This window comes from Cydia amplana, chromosome 14 (genome assembly GCF_948474715.1).
Source record: "Cydia amplana chromosome 14, ilCydAmpl1.1, whole genome shotgun sequence".
NCBI classification, from domain to species: domain Eukaryota; kingdom Metazoa; phylum Arthropoda; class Insecta; order Lepidoptera; family Tortricidae; genus Cydia; species Cydia amplana.
The window spans coordinates 3,848,819-3,869,595 of NC_086082.1; the positions used below are offsets into that span (position 1 = coordinate 3,848,819).

General features: G+C 34.9%; 1 protein-coding gene across 1 annotated transcript in view; it reads right to left on the bottom strand.

Annotated features, from left to right (window-relative positions):
* LOC134654317 (neuropeptide CCHamide-1 receptor-like) overlaps positions 1-20,777 on the bottom strand; it is a 162,139-nt gene that overhangs the window by 445 nt on the left and 140,917 nt on the right. The window contains exons 2-3 of the mRNA XM_063509782.1: positions 8,917-9,119; positions 63-289 (exon numbers count right to left, since the gene is read on the bottom strand). Of these exons, the coding sequence (XP_063365852.1) occupies positions 63-289; positions 8,917-9,107 (418 nt within the window). The 5' untranslated portion in view covers positions 9,108-9,119. The remainder of the gene's footprint in view (positions 1-62; positions 290-8,916; positions 9,120-20,777) is intronic.

Sequence of the window (20,777 nt, forward strand, 5' to 3'; positions counted from 1 at the left end):
TTTAGTGTAATTTGTTTATTTATTACACTTTTGTTTGTACTAATTGTAAAAACGTTACTAACCAGTAGCATGCAGCTTCCTGAGCGGGTCCACGATCGCGAAATACCGGTCGGCCGACAACGCTGTCAGCGTGAAGACGGACACGCCGATGCTGACATCTTTCGCCGCCTCCGACAAGCGGCACACCGTCACGCCCCACGGCCAGGACTCCACCGTGTACACGATTGATGTGAAGGGCACGCAGGTTATGATCACGAGGAGGTCGGCAAGTGCGAGGGAGAGGATGTATCTGTAAAGAAATTCAGTTTTTAAATTAGTCTTAGTCATCCTATCATAAAAATTCCGTCTTTTAAATAATATAACACGCATTATGAACCATACGATAAAGTTATATATGAACACATTAAAATACTGCTATGCAGTAATAAGATATGTACCTTCTTGTAAGATAACATGGATACCATTTTCTCTGTACGAATGCAGACTACATGTATGCTTTAGTTTAATATGCAGTAGGCTGCATTCTGTAACACAGTGTAGTAGGAAATATACTTAGATGAGTATGTATTTGTATTGGAGCGTAGAACCAAAGAGTACAGCTATCGTCTGAAAAAAGATAGAATATGCTCTATGTGATGGTACCTAAAATAAACCAGCGCTGATTAAACAAGAACGTGAAGATAATAATTCAAAGCTAGCCTAAGACCCTAACTGTGGTCGCCGACTTCGTTAAAAAAAATTTCGTAGTTAAATACGAGTGTGTATACATGCATCTCTGTTTTTTTACATGTAATGCCCTATGGTTTTTAATATAACTTATGTCAGTGTTTCTAATGTAGTATTAGTAGAAGCTATTCTATCATATTTGGCAGGAATTCACCCTGTTTTCATTAAAATTTTTAAAACTAAGTGGGTCGTGCGTCTGACTTGAAATTTTAAATTTAATCGCAACTTTTCAACGAGTAATGACAGTTCAAATGTTCTAGAATATATACTGAAACGCTAGAGAAACGTTAAAACAAAAACAACGATAGCAAATTCAGACATAGGATTCAAATGAACTTTCAAAAACCAATGAATACTTAAGTTAATTAGAAGCCGAATGAGGCTGCGTCAGCGAGACAGAAACGGCCGACGCACATTGGTTGATTTGCCCGATGAGGCGGCCAAAATTATTTTATGGTGTAAATCATGTCTAAATAGGATAAAAAATAAGGAAAAATGTTTTTTCTTAAAAGGACTTTATATTATTTAATTAATTAAATAAAAAAATGAAAAAAATAAAACAAAAACATAAAAAATATATTAAAAATGTACATTTAATTTGACATGCATTTAAATTACTTATAATAAACAAAAATCAAAAAACGTCTATATTTTCTTAAAATAATCATAAAAATATTGTATAAAACAACAAGAACAAAACAACAAATTACATAGGTACCTACATAAAAATACACAAAATGCGTTAAGTATAAGGATAATATTTAGAGGGACAAAAAAACACCGTCGCGACGGCCGACGTTTGCCACGCCACGCCGTGTTACTAATTAGCTTTGACAGCTGACTCGGGTTAATATTTTACTATGCTCTAACGCTCTAAAGGTCTCAATTTGTATTCTATTTCTAGACTTGCTTAAAAACTGCCCTAAAATTTACTTAGGTACTCTCAATTTTCAAAGTAATTTTGTACTGTTTGACTAGTTGTCTACTAGCTCACTATTTTCTAAAATATATCTAAAATGCAAATTACAAAGTTTACTTTTCTAATTTGTATATGTATATACGTTCCCACCTATCTTTTAACTTAAATTGATTTATTTTATTAGGTACTTAATTATATAAAAGAAATATATTTATAACTAGCTTTTGCCCGCGACTTCGTCTGCGTGGAATTAGTTCCAACAGTCAGAGTAAGTATAGCGCCTGGATAAAATTTAATAGCAATAATTTTGAGCATAATACTTTATTGCTTACACCAATTAACAGGCAATTTATTAACTTTCTCATTTTCATCCCCGTTTTCACCCTCTTTAGGGATGACTTCCGACATAAAAACTATCCTATGTCCTGTCCCCGGGACTCAAAATATTTCTTTGCTAAATTTCAACCAAATCGGTTCAGCGGTTATTGATTCCCCATACAAACTTCCACCCCCTTTTTCACCCCTTAAAGAGGGATTTCTGAGGTAAAAACTATCCTATGTCCTTCCCCGGGACTCAAATTATCTCTATACCAAATTTCATCAAAATCGGTTCAGCGGTTTAAGCGTGAAGAGGTAACAGATAGACAGACAGAGAGACACACTTTCGCATTTATAATATTAGTACCTATGGATGACCGCTTTCGCCAGGCAAAATAACACTTATTAAGAAGATGTCAAACGCAAACGGATATTACTTCGGTCATTTGAGGTTTAATTATTATGGGCGGGTAATTAAAATCATTATAAGTAGGTAGGTACGTCTAAATTAAGTTGAACTGTTGTTTTTTTAATAGCGTGTAGGTAAATACGCAAATATGTATTTGTGTAAGTATAGTATCATATACTTGGTCAACCAGATCTTGACAGTAGAAAAAGGCGGCAAATTTGAAAAAGTAGGCGCGAAGGGATATCGTCCCATAGAAAATTTGAATTTCTCGCCTTTTTTTACTGACAAGATTTAGTTGACCAGCTATATTATTAATTTTCAGTCTTTTGGATTTTTTTTATGGCTTTTACTTTTTTTTTTTTAATCAAACGAGTATAATATACCTATAGTATAGACATACACAAGAATGTACCTACCTAAGTGTTTTTGCATTCCATGACAGTCAAATCAAAATTAATAACTGATGCCCGGTTTTGGTTTAAAACAGCCGTTGTGTTGTTCAAGGTTTCTGTGGGATTTCTGCGAAAATTCCTTTATTGGGACTTATAGTAATTGCGCGACTAATTCCCGTAAGTATCACATTAGGATCCGGTGACATTGACAAAGCGCTCGGTTTGCTTTGAATAAATGATAACGCTGGAGCTTAGAAACCTAGTAGTACTCGTACTAGGCTAATACATTATGTATTATTTTTAAGATGGTGAGCCCGATTCAAATTTAAGAACTTGTTACTATTTTGAACTAGTTTTGATACGACATTGACGGTTGTCATAGTGATGGGCGCGCAACTGACGCATGAATTTCACTTTATTTGGCATGCTCCAATCTGTGTCAGCTATCTTCAAGGTAGAATCAAAATTAGATCGAACCCTTAACAAGTTGTTAAATCTGAATCGGCCCATATCCCGTAGTGTTATTATTTTATACTAGCTTTTGCCCGCGACTTCGTCTGCGTAGAATTAGTTTCAGCAGTATAGCGCCTGGATAGAACTAATGGCAATAATTTGGAGTATAATATGCTTCATTGCTTACACCAATTAACAGGCGTTTCATTAATTTTCTCATTTCCACCCTCCTTTTCACCCTATTTAGGGATTTCTTCCGACATAAAAACTATCCTATATCCTTCCTCGGGATTCAAACTATCTCTATGCCAAATTTAAACTAAATCCGTTCAGCGGTTTAAGCGTGAAGAGGTATCAGACAGACAGAAAGACAGACAGACAGACAGACACACTTTAGCATTTATAATATTAGTATGGATATGGATTATTGAATTTGACCAAAAAGTCTTACCTCTGGTAATTAAATTAGTACCAGTAGGTAAAAAAAATACAACTAGTTTTTGCGACATCAATATATTAAAGTTGTTTTATTGAGTGTCCTTATTTTGTATCGTAGTAGCAAAATATCAAAAACACTTTTTCGACGACACAGCCGTTATTAAATTAACGTGATTGCATTGAAAACGGTTACTAAACGTGACTGCAACGACGAAGTTAAAGCACGTGAGAGGGACTCACGTTGTTTCAAACGTTTGTTTGCAGTCCAGTAGCTTCAAGCTATATTTGATGTTTGCTAGTTACAGTCAGAAAAGCTATAAGTGTAGCACCCCTGCATAAAAAAACCGGCCAAGTGCGAGTCGGACTCGCGTTGCAAGGGTTTCGTGAATTAAATCCGACTCACGCTTAACTGCACTTTTCTAATAGGTTTTCCTGTCATCTATAGGTAAAGAACTATTTTGTGTACTGTTTTTTCAAAATGTTAGTCCCAGTAGTTTCGGAGATAAAGGGTGGGAATGGTCATTTTTTGCCTATTTTCTTGAATAACTGCTAAACTATTTATCCTAAAATTATTAAAAAATATATTTATAATTCTTACAATGAGCTCTTTCATTTGATATGTAAACACGATATAGTTTGAATTTTTTTTTAATTTTCTCATTTACCCACCAAAACTGGCCTCCAAAAATTTAAAATTCATTTATTTATGTTACACGTCCATCTTTGGGTCATAAACTTACATATGTGTGCCAAATTTCAACTTAATTGGTCCAGCAGTTTCGGAGAAAATAGGCTGGGACAGACGGACAGACAGACGCACGAGTGATCCTATAAGCCCTATAAGGGTTCCGTTTTTACCTTTTGAGGTACGGAACCCTAAAAATATAATTATGCTAAGCTAATAGTTTGGCTAAATGTACATTAGATTACTTCGGAAGCGGGAAAGTTTTAAAAGTCGTTAATAAACAAATAACTGAACTAGAAAAACTCTATATTTTGGAAACACTTGCGCTACTGCAACGTTTATAGTTATTTTTGATACAAGTGCGAAAAAGAGGAAATTCGAAACGAGTGGCGATAAATTAAAACACGACCGAAGGGAGTTGCGAATTACCTACACAACGTTTTACAGTACAACGCACGAAAAGTGCTATTTTACGCACTAGTATATGTACTGTAAAAGTATTTTTTTAAGATGTCCGAATTGTAAGAGGGCGGGCATCTTGCTTACGGATGATTAGACACAGTAGAAAGTCTAGAAAGCTTTTCTAATTTAGTAGATATTTCCAATTTTTCAAATTACGCCGCTTCCAAAGTTACTTATGCCAATTTGCACCTTTTATACAAGAATATGATTGAATGTATACTCTTTTCTTACTAAACCTCCGTAGTTAGAATAAAAAAAATATACCTATCTAAAAAACAACCTTTGACAAAATGACTGTATTGAGCCAAGTAAACACTTTGTAAAAATTGGCTGTTCTTCTTTCGTTTTATTTGCTCGATAAATTATTTAGTTAGTAAGTCACTTTGGCAGAAATTTTTAGACAGTGCTTCATATTAACTCGTCAAAGGACCATCATACAACAAAATGATGCATTTGACCCATATTGATTTGTAGTAACACACGTCTGATACTGAGTCGCTACGCCCCAAATTGAGTTATGTTTATGTTGAGTTATTACGCGTTGTGTTAGTTGTATAACGGACACTACAGATTCTAGCACTCAAAATTTTAATTTCTGCACCCATTACAGCTTCCACAATTTTTTTAATTTAGCTCAATTATGAATCAAAAGACTGGATCCCATTCTCAGTACTGGCAGGGACCCAACTCTTAATTAAATCTGGTACAGTTCTAGTGACGGTAGTACTATTAGTTATTCTGTGCTAGTGATACGGAAAAAGGGTCTGAAATTTTGTTGTTTTTATAAAAGGTCTCAAACTATGTGCTTTATTAAAATACATATACCCTTTTAGGTAGGATAGTATACGCGGGTTTACTTAATTATGAACATTGATTATTGTGGTCTTAAAATTAATTTCAGGGTTGTTTTTGGCAGCTTATTATACATTTTTATATTTGGGGACGCCAATATTCGGTTCAGAGACAACTTTTAATAGCGTATGTGCAATTTTGTATGGGATTTTGAGTTTCCAAAACGTCCCGCTTGGCACGCTGTTCAAAATCCCATACGAAAATAGACAACGTGAACGCTCGTCATGCTATCGAATGAAATTTACACTATAGTAGCGGTCGGCAACCTGCGGCCTGCGGGCCGCATGCGGCCCGTGAACCTGTCACTTGCGGCCCGCGAGCCTCCCTGGCTGTTTTGTATGTAATATTGACAAACGACAATGTCTGATAAAGTCATAAATATTAACAAAGTACGGCCCGCGTCAACTTCGTTAACTACTATGTGGCCCTTGGCTGCTAAAAGGTTGCCGACCGCTGCACTATAGGGATTCGGATTGAATTAAGGTGACATTCTAATGACGAATGTAACTGCTAAGCGCCACTTGCTCCATATCTCTTACCCGGGGTTAACCGGTTAAACCTGGAGTTACCATGGTTACCAGTACAATTTGACACTGGGTTAACGGTTTAACCGCTTAAACTCGGGTTAGTGGGAGGGTGCAAGTGGCCCTAAGACGTTGAAACGGCAGCTGTACCTGTCAATTTCCTTTAACAAAATGATTTAAAATGAGTGACGTTCGTAACCGCTTTACTGACGAGATTACAACGCTAAAACCTTCACGCGTTTTATAAAGGAAATTGACATTGACAGATGCGGTGTAAACGCCGCAGCAGTAACCTTGCAACAGTAATGCTGCTTCAATCATCATTTAGGTGAAATTCAGATGGCAATGGCATACTAAACATAGCTAAGTACTTGCTTATACGATACACGAGTGTACTCTCCGTATAAGTACTTGCTTATACGATACACGAGTGTACTCTCCGTATAAGTACTTGCTTATACGAGTGTAGGTACTCTCCGTAGAACTAATTATCTTCAAGTTCTATTTTCATAACAAGCACCAATTAAAATGCAACGGGTTTTAATATTGAAACTTTTGACGAGAATTTAAAATGGGAACGGACTCGTCAAAATACAATGACGCTAACGAGCTTAATTCAGCTGTAATTACACGACTAGGGTTTACAATCCGGATCCGAAATGTATGGAATTGTCCGGGTCTGGATCCGGATCCGCGGATATTCCCATACATTTCGGATCCGTCGCGCAAACCCTATAGGTACCTACACGAACGATACGATGTCATCCCGCCACTTCGAATCTCAAATCTTTTGCTGACGTGGTGTTCAGAAAGTAGGGTAGTACTTGACACCGTTGGTTGAAATAACCAACATTGTTCGTACCATTGGATCTTTGTCTACTGTAGTACGTTTGTTTGCCTTAGTCGTGGTATAAAAAAAATTCGCCAGTGCTCGGAAAGCCATTGGAATGCACTACCAATAGTGTGAATGAACGAATCATGAATAAAATGTGCGTGGGAGTTCTTTCCGGCGCGGCGCGTGTACCAATAGCCGACGTCGAAATAATGTAAACCTCTTTAGCCGTACTACAATGGTATACAGTGCAACATTGTAGATAAAATCGATTGATTTTCTAATATATGGCGATGACGTCAAAGGTTTTGATTGCATCTAATGCAATTTCTTAATAAATATGTCGGGTACCTACGACTTGAATATTTACCTAATACATCTCAGCCGAGAGAATAATGCAATTACTAGATTTGTATGGGCAGTTGTTTATAGGTACTTAGAAACACGTGGACGTGTGGATTGTAATAAAAAATAAAATATCTCACGTTTTTTTTTGACAATAACTAACATCAAAAAGTTTGGTAATTTTGTAGACTAACGCCCTTATTCATAAAACGTATCAACCTTTTATAAACCTCTGTTTAATTTTGTCCCTTACTAACAAACAAAAATTGCATAATTTCAAGACAAGCGATTACCAACGGTTTGCTAGATTCGACAAATGTTTATTAATAACGCCATTATGTGTGTATTCGGGTATTTCCGAATGAACGAAAGTGGCGGATAATTCCGAAAGCTGACTCTTACTACAACGAAATATGAGTGATTTTACAATGATTTTCGGGATTACCCGATTTCCGGAATTACCCGAATAAACCTTACCGATTTTGAATAATTTTACGGTTTAGACTCACTTGTTTTAAGTCACTCGCGCGACATGTTTCGGAGAGCCTAGGTCTCCTGTCTCAAGCACTGACAGTGCAAGCAGCGTTCACGACGGCCGTATATCGCGTACTGCGTAACCTTACCGAGTTAAAAAAAAATGTTATGTAGGTAAACCTACAAATGAGTTTCTGCGAGGTAAAGCATTTTATTAAATAACTAAAGTTTACACGAGACAAACGTGCTTGTTACGTCCATAAATAAATGCTGCGCAAAAGTAAAAAGCTGAAGCGAATTTTGTCACCGGTTTCCCCTGAATGTATAGAAATACGTACGAGCTTTATCCCCTGAGGGGTAAAGGTAAATCCATTAATCTTAATTCATCATTTTATTAGCTGAAAGATGTCCTCTGCTGAACAGGGCTACTCCAAATATATATAATATTTAAGACGACCGTTTTTCTGCCAAAATTCTTGGTCCTTCTTGTTGTTGGAAGTTTCGGCTTATATTCATTCACAAATACTTATGTATTAACCTTTCATAATGTGTGTAGTGGCATCATGGTGGTGGTCAAAAATTGACTATAAATTTGATCAGCACGGATATGATCGTCGTTCTTGTCTATGTGACAGCGTGATAGACAGTGTCCTTCACTTTCAACCACGCAATGTTAAAAAGTGACGGTTACTTTATCACGTGGACAGGGCCATCCATAATACGCCTACAGGATCCTTATCATGCTCAGGCAAGAGGTTAAAAATGTTTCTCGGAGCCTCATACATATTGTCATTACTGGATCATTAATTGCGACGACATGGATTAAGAAAATGAGTGCGAAAATTACAAGCACGAACGATAACGATTATAAAGGCTCATTTATATACGGTGCGAGAACTAGACTAACTATTTTATGGTTTCATTGCGGTATTTTGATCGGTCGGCTGAATTGGATGTATAGCCTTAATAGTCCGCAATGTAACGTATAAAGCGCCGTCTAAATGAGCCCTGACGATTACCAGCTAAGCAACAACAGGCTTAAATTCTAAATACATCAAAGTGTCTTATTTATAAAGTTAGTACTTACGTATTAGGCACATTCCTCATAGCCTTATGCCTCACAAACACAGCGACCAGCGTTCCATTGCCAACGACCCCAATCACAAAGATGAGCGCGAACATGATTGGCACTATGTAAGTCTCAGGGCGTTGGTAGTAAGGCTGGTAGGGCTCCGAGCCGTTCATGAGCTCTTCCATGGATATGTTGTAGTCTTCCATGGTGCATGTTATCTGGAACAAGAGGAATTATATGTTAACTTTATCATCAATATTTAAGAGCTATGATCTTGTCGGTGGATCGCCACTGTTCTATTTGCTGGGCCAGCCTTTTAACTACCTCGTACGACACGACCACAGTATAATAAAGAGTACTAGCGTACAGTATGGACGCTCCCTGCCTCCCGTTGAAAGTGCCGCCCACCCGCTGAGACCCGCTCTCGGTTACCTCACAGTTACCCTACAATGTCTTATCTCACTCACACAAGCATGGTACGCGTTCACCTACACGAGCTTAGGCTGTGTGCGTAGGAACGCGTTTGTTTCATACATTTGATCGCCAGTGTCCGAGGTGTGACACGACAGAAACTCTATCTTTTATTTGGCTGAGATATGTAAGCGTGGGCCTTCCACTGCGTTTTTCTTCTTCTTGTTCTCTCCAGGATCTTGCTCTCCAGGATGTTTAAAAATAACTTACCTAACTTTGTAGGTGTAAAAAATATTTTTATACTTTAGATTTTTCCATAGCGGTAGGATCCTAATAGATGTGGTATACGCGTGCGTCCGTGAGGGACAACCAGGGACCGGAACCGGTTACCTTAACCGGGGTTTTTCATAGGGTTATTTTAGAAGTGGTTATAAAAACCCCTACCATAACGGTAACCGTCTGATAAGGTAACACTTTGATTCGGTAACCGTATCAGATCGAGTTAACCCCTGTTACCGGTAACCGAAATAAAAACCCAGTCGATTCTGTTACCTCATAATAAGGTTTTGAACCAGTTCAAACGATTGTAATCTTTACGCAGACTTAAATTCAACTCATTATTGAATAACCGTGGTTGGCATGGGCGGTCTATGAAGCCTCCAGCACAAACAAGTTTTTTTGCCGGTAACTTCGCTTATTGTCAATTCAAACAATATTGCACTTTGAGTCCTTAAGCTAAAGTTGAAAACATAAGTGAGCGATTACAGTATTATTTTGGAGCGACAGCCGCAGGCAGCGTGGTTATTCCTTTGTTTATCTTTATACCTGTGTGTTCCTATTGTTGTGTTTCGGAGCAATTCTAGTTTAGAAATGTTTAGAAAAGGGGTTGCAAGTAAACAACATCCTATCCTAGTAATATCTGCTATTATTTACATAGTTATATTTTATGCTACTTAGATTATTATTTTTATTTTCGGGTTCACACTTGGTATGTACCTACAGATTAAAGACTGATTTAAAGAAAAATTTTTACCTAACTAGTAATTTTACTGGTACATAGTTAGGTATAATTTATCTTTAGATTCCAGAGAATAGAGATAGAGTGATTAAAAAAAATCACTTTGTGATAAAGATACATGCGCTAGTGGATTGTGGTAGATATTTTACCATTGTTAACAAATGACATATGTACTAGTTATTACGAGCTTATTTTATAATAAGCAATTAAAGTCTATTCTTTATCCGGTAGACTAAAATGACATTTCACAGTATGAAATGAAATGACACATGATGTTCATTCATACTATGAAATGTCATTTTAGTCTACCGAATAAAAAAATAGACTTTAGTTTAAAATGTTTTCATATGCGGTGAGTTTGTATGAGCTAAAAGCCGTAATTTACCTTGTACCGCTTAATGCAGCGATCAGAAAATATATATCTATAGCAGTGATAAATAAACTTATTTTAATACTTCAAATCTTTCATTAATACCAGAATTCATTATATTTATTGGGTATCTATAACATTGCTAGGTGAAATAGTTTTGTTTAAATTAAATAGATACATACATACATACTTAGTAAGCAGTGTTGGTCATTCAAGAATAAAATCATTATTTAAATAAGAATTCCTAAGAATAAAATCATGTTGATTTTATTCCCGTCAAAATTATTTAAATAAATTTGATCGGAAATAATTAGTATGTGAAAAAATTGAATAAGAATAATTCTTAATCAAATAAATGTAATCCCATCAAAAACATTACATGTAAAAAGGTGCAAGTCTCGCAACGCTTTTACTACAAAAAAGTTTTGAGATGTAATGTGAAATCAAGTCGGTTATTTTAATCAGTGCCAGGGGGTGTTAAAACCGTATCAATAAGATATCTTTAATTTGTAATACGTATAATGACTTGGCCATCGCACGGCTGCATAATGGCAAAAGGATCATCGTCACCTATTAAAATAATTCTAATTGAACATTACGCTAGCGCTAATTGCAGTTTGAGCATTACACATATTTACGAGTACGGTACGAGTAAAGCATTATGTGCGATTGCCAAGTCATTATATGTATTACAAATGAAAGATATCTTATTGATACGGTTTTAATACCCCCTGGCACTGATTGAAATAACCGACTTGGTTTCACATTACATCTCAAAACTTTTTTGTAGTAAAAGCGTTGCGAGACTTGCACCTTTTTACATGTAATGTTTTTTTAAGGGATCTCATCTCTTTTTGTAGGCAGTCCTTCTTTTCGGGTACTCATACCCATACTATGTATACACATATCATAACTAAATATATCTTCATTTATGAACTGCAACAGTAAATTTGTAATATCATATATTTATATGGGATTACAAACTTACTTATGCAGTTCTTAGATCTTTAAAACGTGAGTGATATTGCAATATTTTTAGGTGTACCCTTTATGTGGCCATTAAACCCTAACTCTGTACCAAATTTCAGCTCTCTGAGTTTATGGGAAGTACTAGTTCTATTCTGATGATCATGAGTGAATGAGTGTCATAAATGCGAAACTTTGCTTTCGCTTAACTTCGGAACTAAATGACCTACAGACTTGAAATTGGATTTTAAGTATGTGATTATAACTTACTGGATGACGAAAATTTCTGCGTTCTGGTCTTATCCAGAGGTTCTCAAATAGGGGCCTGAAAATGCGGCGAAATGGTTCCAGTAAAGGATGGTACGGCAGTGTTTGCTTCGCGCTCGACTTGGCGGGGGCACTGCCGTGCCCCAAGATCATGATTTTATATTCTAAATAATATTCCTAGATTAAACATGCAGTCTGGGTGCCGTATAGGCGTTACGTATAGATAGAAGTAAATTAGACAAGAAACTACTATGTTTCTTGTCTAATTTATACCTGATTTTATGCAATAAAATCTTACAAATTTAATTTACTGCCGCATAGTCTTGGTATTGGACGATACCCGTATTTCTTTTAATGTGATCTAAATCATCAGGTACAATTCAGCTGCTATGAATAAAAAAAACCGGCCATGTGCGAGTCTGACTAGCGCAGGAAGGGTTCCGCACCATTACGCAAAAACCAACAAAAAAATAACGTTTGTTGTATGGGAGCCCCACTTAGATATTTATTATATGCTGTTTTTAGTATTTGTTGTAATAGCAACAATAGAAATTCATTATTTGTGAAAATTTCAACTGCCTAGCTATCATGGTTCATGAGATACAGCCTGGTGACAGACAGATGGACAGCGGAGTCTTAGTAATAGGGTCCCGTTTATACCCTTTGGGTACGGAACCCTAAGAAAAATGTTTTTAAAGGTAGGATAAGGAATGGCTCGATATGGTGTATTCCTATTTCTCCCCGCCGGGCACAGATGGGAATAGGCGCTTCATTTAAATCATTCCCATATGTCCCCGCCTCATGTATCGCGGCGGTCACGTTGGGCAGGAACAAATGGGGAAAATACTCATGTTTATTTTCTGTTTTCGAATTATGTTTAGTATGTGGTTTCAGTGTCCGAGTTACTACCAAGACTTATGGTGTTTTTAAAAGTTCTTCTGATATTTAAAATTTGCATTTATTATTTAGACGGAAATTAACAGATATTAATATCGTTTGACACAACGCTTGCCGCACGTGTTTAGCAAATGCTGACAAAGAATTCACCACGCCACGACTTAATCCTATTGTTATTACCAATGAGTAATAAATGACGGTCTCAAGTGGAAACACGCCTGCAACTTTCTGCAAATCTAGTGATAAGCGTAGGACTCTTTTCTTACCTGCAGTAATTTACTATCTCATTCACTTTCCGTAGGTGTGAAAGAGATAGCACACGTATGACCTCAAGGCTGATAGGAATCATAAACAAAATACATACATACTTAATACGCAAAGAAATATACATTGAACCATCATAATTATAATTTCGCAGTTTACTTTATATGTAGCTTCATTATAAAATTATCATCACCGTTTCGAAGACTTCAAAAAATGTACCTATCTATCACAATAAAATCTTTTACGCTAAAAAAAAAATCAAATCAATCCGACCATTGAAAAGAGGGGTGAAATTGAAGTGGATTATGTATTGTATATTTAAACACGTATCATCGTTGTTTCTTATTTATTAATAAAGAATACATGTTTTTGGTGCAAATCTAAATAGAAAAGTCACACTCTTTTAATATGTCAATGTTTTAAATGTATAAAATCAATATAACTAAACGGAGAAGGTTTTAATACCGAACATTCATTTTACTATCTATCTATAGTTAACATTCTAATTGAATAAAACGTTATTTAGAATAATCCTACACCTGGAATAAATATTCCGTTTTTTATTTTTCATTTAATAAAATAAAAGTGACATGATTTATTAACTTTTATTTTATTCTAAAATAACGAGTGTAAGAATTATTCTTATTCAAATCGATTGGAATAAGAATAAAATGTATGTTCTTATTCTTCTTCTTATTCAAGTTATTTTTAGTCCAACTCTGAGACTTGAGACTTAGTATGCTTTTTACATTCCAACAAAACTTTCTTCTCCAATTCACGGGATTTTTTTAAACCCGAAAGAGTAAAAGGAATTAAGTAGTAATGTATGTAGTATAAAAATGCAAGCTATATCAATATAAGCCAGAAACCCAGAACGCCTGAATTAAAACTTGGGAACATTTAACTATATACCTAAAGGAAAATACGTCAGGTCTTCTAAATGTTTAATAGAGTAAAAAAAAATGTTTAACAATAAAATTAAATAAATAAATGCTTATGACAAAAATTAATGAACAATGGTTAGGTTAGGTTAGGTTTAATAAACAAAATTAATAAAATAAATAAAATAAATAAAATAAATAAAATAAATAAAATAAATAAAATAAATAAAATAAATAAAATAAATAAAATAAATAAAATAAATAAAATAAATAAAATAAATAAAATAAATAAAATAAATAAAATAAATAAAATAAATAAAATAAATAAAATAAATAAAATAAATAAAATAAATAAAATAAATAAAATAAATAAAATAAATAAAATAAATAAAATAAATAAAATAAATAAAATAAATAAAATAAATAAAATAAATAAAATAAATAAAATAAATAAAATAAATAAAATAAATAAAATAAATAAAATAAATAAAATAAATAAAATAAATAAAATAAATAAAATAAATAAAATAAATAAAATAAATAAAATAAATAAAATAAATAAAATAAATAAAATAAATAAAATAAATAAAATAAATAAAATAAATAAAATAAATAAAATAAATAAAATAAATAAAATAAATAAAATAAATAAAATAAATAAAATAAATAAAATAAATAAAATAAATAAAATAAATAAAATAAATAAAATAAATAAAATAAATAAAATAAATAAAATAAATAAAATAAATAAAATAAATAAAATAAATAAAGTAAATAAAGTAAATAAAGTAAATAAAGTAAATAAAGTAAATAAAGTAAATAAAGTAAATAAAGTAAATAAAGTAAATAAAGTAAATAAAGTAAATAAAGTAAATAAAGTAAATAAAGTAAATAAAGTAAATAAAGTAAATAAAGTAAATAAAGTAAATAAAGTAAATAAAGTAAATAAAGTAAATAAAGTAAATAAAGTAAATAAAGTAAATAAAGTAAATAAAGTAAATAAAGTAAATAAAGTAAATAAAGTAAATAAAGTAAATAAAATAAATAAAATAAATAAAGTAAATAAACTAAAATTAATACAATAAATACAATATATACAATAAATACAATAAATAAAATTAATAAAATTAACAAAATTAATAACAAATAAAATAAATGAAATAAGTAAAATAAACAAAATAAAAAAATAAACAAAATAAGTAAAATAAACAAAAACATTAAAATAAGCAAAATTAAGAAAATTGACAAAAATAACAAAATAAACTATTATAAAATATGTAGTTAATTTATTATTAACAATTTTTCTTAGTATTTGACTGACGGCACATCACTAAATACGAATGTAGCAAACCAATAAGCAACCGATAATAAAGGTTACCATAACTGAATAAAAACCGGTTAAAAACCCCTAACAAAAACCCTAACGCGATGGGGTTTTGAGATTAACTCGGTTAACGGTTAAGGTTACCGTTTCAATAAGCTTACCGTTACAATCAGGTAACAGTATGATAGGGTTACCGAATGATAAGGTAACCGAATTGATTGGGTTACCGAATGGATAGGATTAAGCGTAAAGAGGGGTTTTCCGGTCCTTGGGGACAACACATACGCAATGCGACACTATGATTGGTGGAATTCATTTGTTGCCCACCGCGCACCGTAATCCATACTAATTTACGGTGGGGAATAAAAAAAAAAAGCCTATGTAATCCATGGATGCGTGGCTACCGATAAAGTCACATATTATATCACGTGAGGATAAATGAAGTAATGGTAAAAGAAAACCTTAATTTAAAATTAGGAGACGGGCCTTGCGTGCGGTGTAGTACAGACGTGTTACAATTTTGTGCAAAGAATAAATAAAATACACCGTTGTTATATTGTCGACCTTATCAGGAACAACTTAAAACTCAAATCACAGTTACTAACAGTGCATTCCTTATCGCGTCCAACCCGAGTAGTCTGCACTTTGATCGCTCAAGCACCACGGAGCTACAATGTGTTCACTTCAATCATCAAATGGAGGCGTTATTAGTGGCACCCGTGAACTCAGCGGATCACAACCAAACCTTGCAGCAGGTGCTGAACCAGATTTACAAAGACCGAGTTTTCGTAACAAACGTAAACTGTCTGATTCTTCTAGTGACATTTTAACGGAAATGGCAGATTTAAAAAAGCAGATGGCTGAAATGATGACCCTATTAAAATCTTCTAGTAAAACCCAGACAGAAAATATAGAAAAGCTTTGCCAGGACGTGAGTACTATTAAAATTCAAATTAGTAACATATCGAGCAGTATTGACATTATGAGTGCTGAACAGAACCAGTTGAAGACCGACGTAAAAAACTTGACCACATCCGTAACGGCCGCCGAAAATAAAGTGAAGGCAATAGAAACGGACCTACAGTCACTTAGATCAAGTGTTGGTCGAGCACCCACGGCTTTGACGCCTGACAGCTACAATCAGCTCGTTGCTGAATGCCAACAGCGATCAATTCGAGACAAGAATATCATTATAGTCGGTATCCAAGAAGCAGGTTCTGAGGCTGCAGATAGAGAGGCCGTTGACAAAATTACAAAAACAATATATAACGGCTGCCCTGAACCGCTTCAGATCATTCGCCTAGGTAAATACGTCGAAAACAAAGTCCGCCCAATAAAGGCGACCTTCGCATCAAATGCTATAGTGAAAAAAATACTCCGAAATAAAAATAAAACACACGATGTTAAAATATACTCAGACCAAACGCCCTACCAGAGAGACTTTCTAAAAAGTGTACAAGAAGAACTTCAAGCTCGAACATCCAATGGTGAGACAAACTTATACATCAAATATGTAAAGGGCATACCAAAAATTTTATCTTCACACCCAAAGAACTCGAGGACGGAGACTCCGTCTGTGTAAAATTACTTACGGCCAGCAAGGACAAAATATGGTAGAAGAAGTATAATTTATGAAGGTGCCCAACTTTATAACGTTACCAAAAGATATCAAGGAATTGAACATAGCTTCAAAAAACATCTAGAATTCTATTGTAATAAATAATGTACGTAATAATTAAATGATTTTGTGCATGTATATTTGTTAAGCAAATAATATGCACGTTTGATCAAATAAATTTTAAATCGTCCAAAAAAAAAAAAGTTGGTAAATATTTTGAAATGTACATAGGTACATTATCCTCGTAAGACCCAGGGCAATTTTATCGCTTTTGAATTTGGAACTTTCTTTTATTTCTATATGAGTTCAAAACTCGAATTTAATTTGTACTTGTACAAGTACACGGGGACTTACGAGGTTCAGTAAAAAAAAATTACGTAAGTAAACTTAATATCTAATAATTGTACTATATTGCATAAAACAACCATTATTATGTATGTCTAAGTATTAAACTTAAAATTGCTAAATATTCATAGTTAATACCAATACAAACTATACTGTTAAACAATATACTTACCAAAATAAACATAAGTAAATAACAATAAACTAAAATTATAAATGCAATATCCTTAATCACTTATTTTTTATCGCATAAAATTACATAAGATTCATTTACCTACTTACATCAATAAAGAAACAATGTATAAAGAAAAAAAAACTATAAAGAAATAAATAAAATAAAAAAATACCTAAAAACGATAAAATATGAATATTGCAAATAATTGTAATCTGTTAAGCTATTTCCAACAAATATATTACTCTGTGACTTGCGTTATTATACCCAATTGACTTCTCCACGCCACTTGCTTCGTAGCTCGCCGACATTCGTCAGGCTCCGAGTTCCCTTTGACCCGCTGACGGACGCATGATTAATAAACCAGTGTAACGCGACTCACTATTCCCAATAACCGCACTAAATCGGAAGTCAGACTTATGTTGGATGGCGTAAACTCGCAAGCGCTTGGTAGCGTTGGGAATGCATCATATTTAATTGTACGGGTTAAGCTATCCGAGCCGGTAGTAACGTATTTCTACCCACTTTGTAACCATAACTACTGTTTTGTATTTGTACTTAATAATGACTTATTTATTTTACATTGTCTGCACGTTAGTCCTAAGATATTATTATAAAAATTGTATTCTCAAGTAAGCGAATTTTGTAAATTCTTATTGAGAATAAAGTTCTTAAACCATAAACCATAAAATAGATTTAAATATGTATATACTGATTTACAGGTCAATTCCAATGAACCAATTTAGCATTACTACAACTTTTATCAAGTGTTTGGCCAATTACAGTGCATTTTACCGTTGAAATTCAAATGTTTATTGGTAGTATTATTTTACGACAAGCCATGGGTGCGATAAAATGAGAGGCCGATTCTAAAAAAAATAATATTTGGGGACAATATTATTAGATAACTCAGGAAAAAATCGGCACACGGGGCGGGAAGAAGTTGATAACTCGAGATATTTTATTGAAGAAATTTGAACTATAAATTAAATTGCATAAGGTTCAAATTCCTTCCATTTTTTCCCGCGAGTTATCAAATTCTTCCCGCCGTGTACGGAAATATCAGTTATGAACACACAAATAAATTGCCCTTACGGGGATTCGAACCCGGGACCTCCTGCTTCGTAGGCAGGGTCACTTTGTACATCTTTTTACTACGAAGGTAAGTAAGTTTCGACGAACTAAGGTAAGTCTTTATTGGGTCTTTACTTTCACGATTTATTCCATATTTTTAGACAATCAAAAGTTCATATAATGGTTTTTTCTTTGAGAGCTGTTATTTGCGAACAAATTCACGTAATAAAAATGATTATTGAAGACCTCTATTGGTTTTTAAAGACCTATCCAACAACAATCCACACGAGAGGGTTGAAGCGAAAAAAAAATGACAGAGTACAGGAATGTTTTTATTCAATTGATGAATTTTTTGACTATTTCAAATATGACTCGATAGCAGTGTTGGCCGTAATGTGTAATTCTAATTAACAATTAATCATTTCCATTAACCATTAAATCCGCAATTAGTCAATTGCATTACGCATCAATTTAAATTAAGTTAATTAGAATTGAATTTTGAGACGTTTAATTACATTGATTGTCAATCTAAATTAACGTTTAATGCAATTAAATCAATTTTTTCATAAACTAATAATTAATGTTACTATTGCTTAGAAACTTGGAGCTAGGTATTAAAATTAAAAATAAGCATATGAATACAAGCTTCAGTGAATTATCAGGTCGTGATATTTTAAAATGAGACAGCAAAATGACCCTGAAACCTGGCAGTAGGTACCTACTGGAACTCAGGTTTGGTGCAACATAGACACACGCCGTTTAGGCTATTCGACTCGTCACAATGAGCACTTGGGAGAGCAATACCCAAGATGGAAGTGATGCTGAACCTTGGCTGTACCTAGTGGAACTCAGGTTTGGTGCAACATAGACACACGCCGTTTTGGTCATCCGACTCGTCTTGATGAGCACTTGGGAGAGCAGTACCCAAGATAGAGCTGATGCTGAACCCTGGCAGTACCTAATGGAACTCAGGATTGGTGCAACATAGACAAACGCCGTTTTAGTCATCCGACTCGTCTTGATGAGCACTTGGGAGAGCAGTACCCAAGATAGAGCTGATGCTGAACCCTGGCAGTACCTAATGGAACTCAGGTTTGGTGCAACATAGACAAACGCCGTTTTGGTCATCCGACTCGTCTTGATGAGCACTTGGGAGAGCAGTATCCAAGATAGAGCTGATGCTGAACCCTGGCAGTACCTAATGGAACTCAGGTTTGGTGTAACATAGACAAACGCCGGTTTGGTCATCCGACTCGTCTTGATGAGCACTTGGGAGAGCAGTACCCAAGATAGAGCTGATGCTGAACCCTGGCAGTACCTAATGGAACTCAGGTTTGGTGCAACATAGACAAACGCCGTTTTGGTCATCCGACTCGTCTTGATGAGCACTTGGGAGAGCAGTACCCAAGATAGAGCTGATGCTGAACCCTGGCAGTACCTAGTGGAACTCAGGTTTGGTGCAACATAGACACACGCCGTTTTGGTCATCCGACTCGTCTTGATGAGCACTTGGGAGAGCAGTACCCAAGATTGAGCTGATGCTGAACCCTGGCAGTACCTAATGGAACTCAGGTTTGGTGCAACATAGACAAACGCCGTTTTGGTCATCCGACTCGTCTTGATGAGCACTTGGGAGAGCAGTGCCCAAGATAGAGCTGATGCTAAACCCTGGCAGTACCTAATGGAACTCAGGTCTGGTGCAAAATAGACAAACGCCGTTTTGGTCATCCGACTCGTCTTGATGAGCACTTGGGAGAGCAGTACCCAAGATAGAACTGATGCTGAACCCTGGCAGTACCTAGTGGAACTCAGGTTTGGTGCAACATAGACAAACGCCGTTTTAGTCATCCGACTCGTCTTGATGAGCACTTGGGAGAGCAGTACCCAAGATAGAGCTGATGCTGAACCCTGGCAGTACCTAATGGAACTCAGGCTTTGTGCAACATAGACAAACGCCGTTTTGGTCATCCGACTCGTCTTGATGAGCACTTGGGAGAGCAGTACCCAAGATAGAGCTGATGCTGAACCCTGGCAGTACCTAGTGGAACTCAGGTTTGGTGCAACATAGACAAACGCCGTTTTAGTCATCCGACTCGTCTTGATGAGCACTTGGGAGAGCAGTACCCAAGATAGAGCTGATGCTGAACCCTGGCAGTACCTAATGGAACTCAGGTTTCGTGCAACATAGACAAACGCCGGTTTGGTCATCCGACTCGTCTTGATGAGCACTTGGGAGAGCAGTACCCAAGATAGAGCTGATGCTGAACCCTGG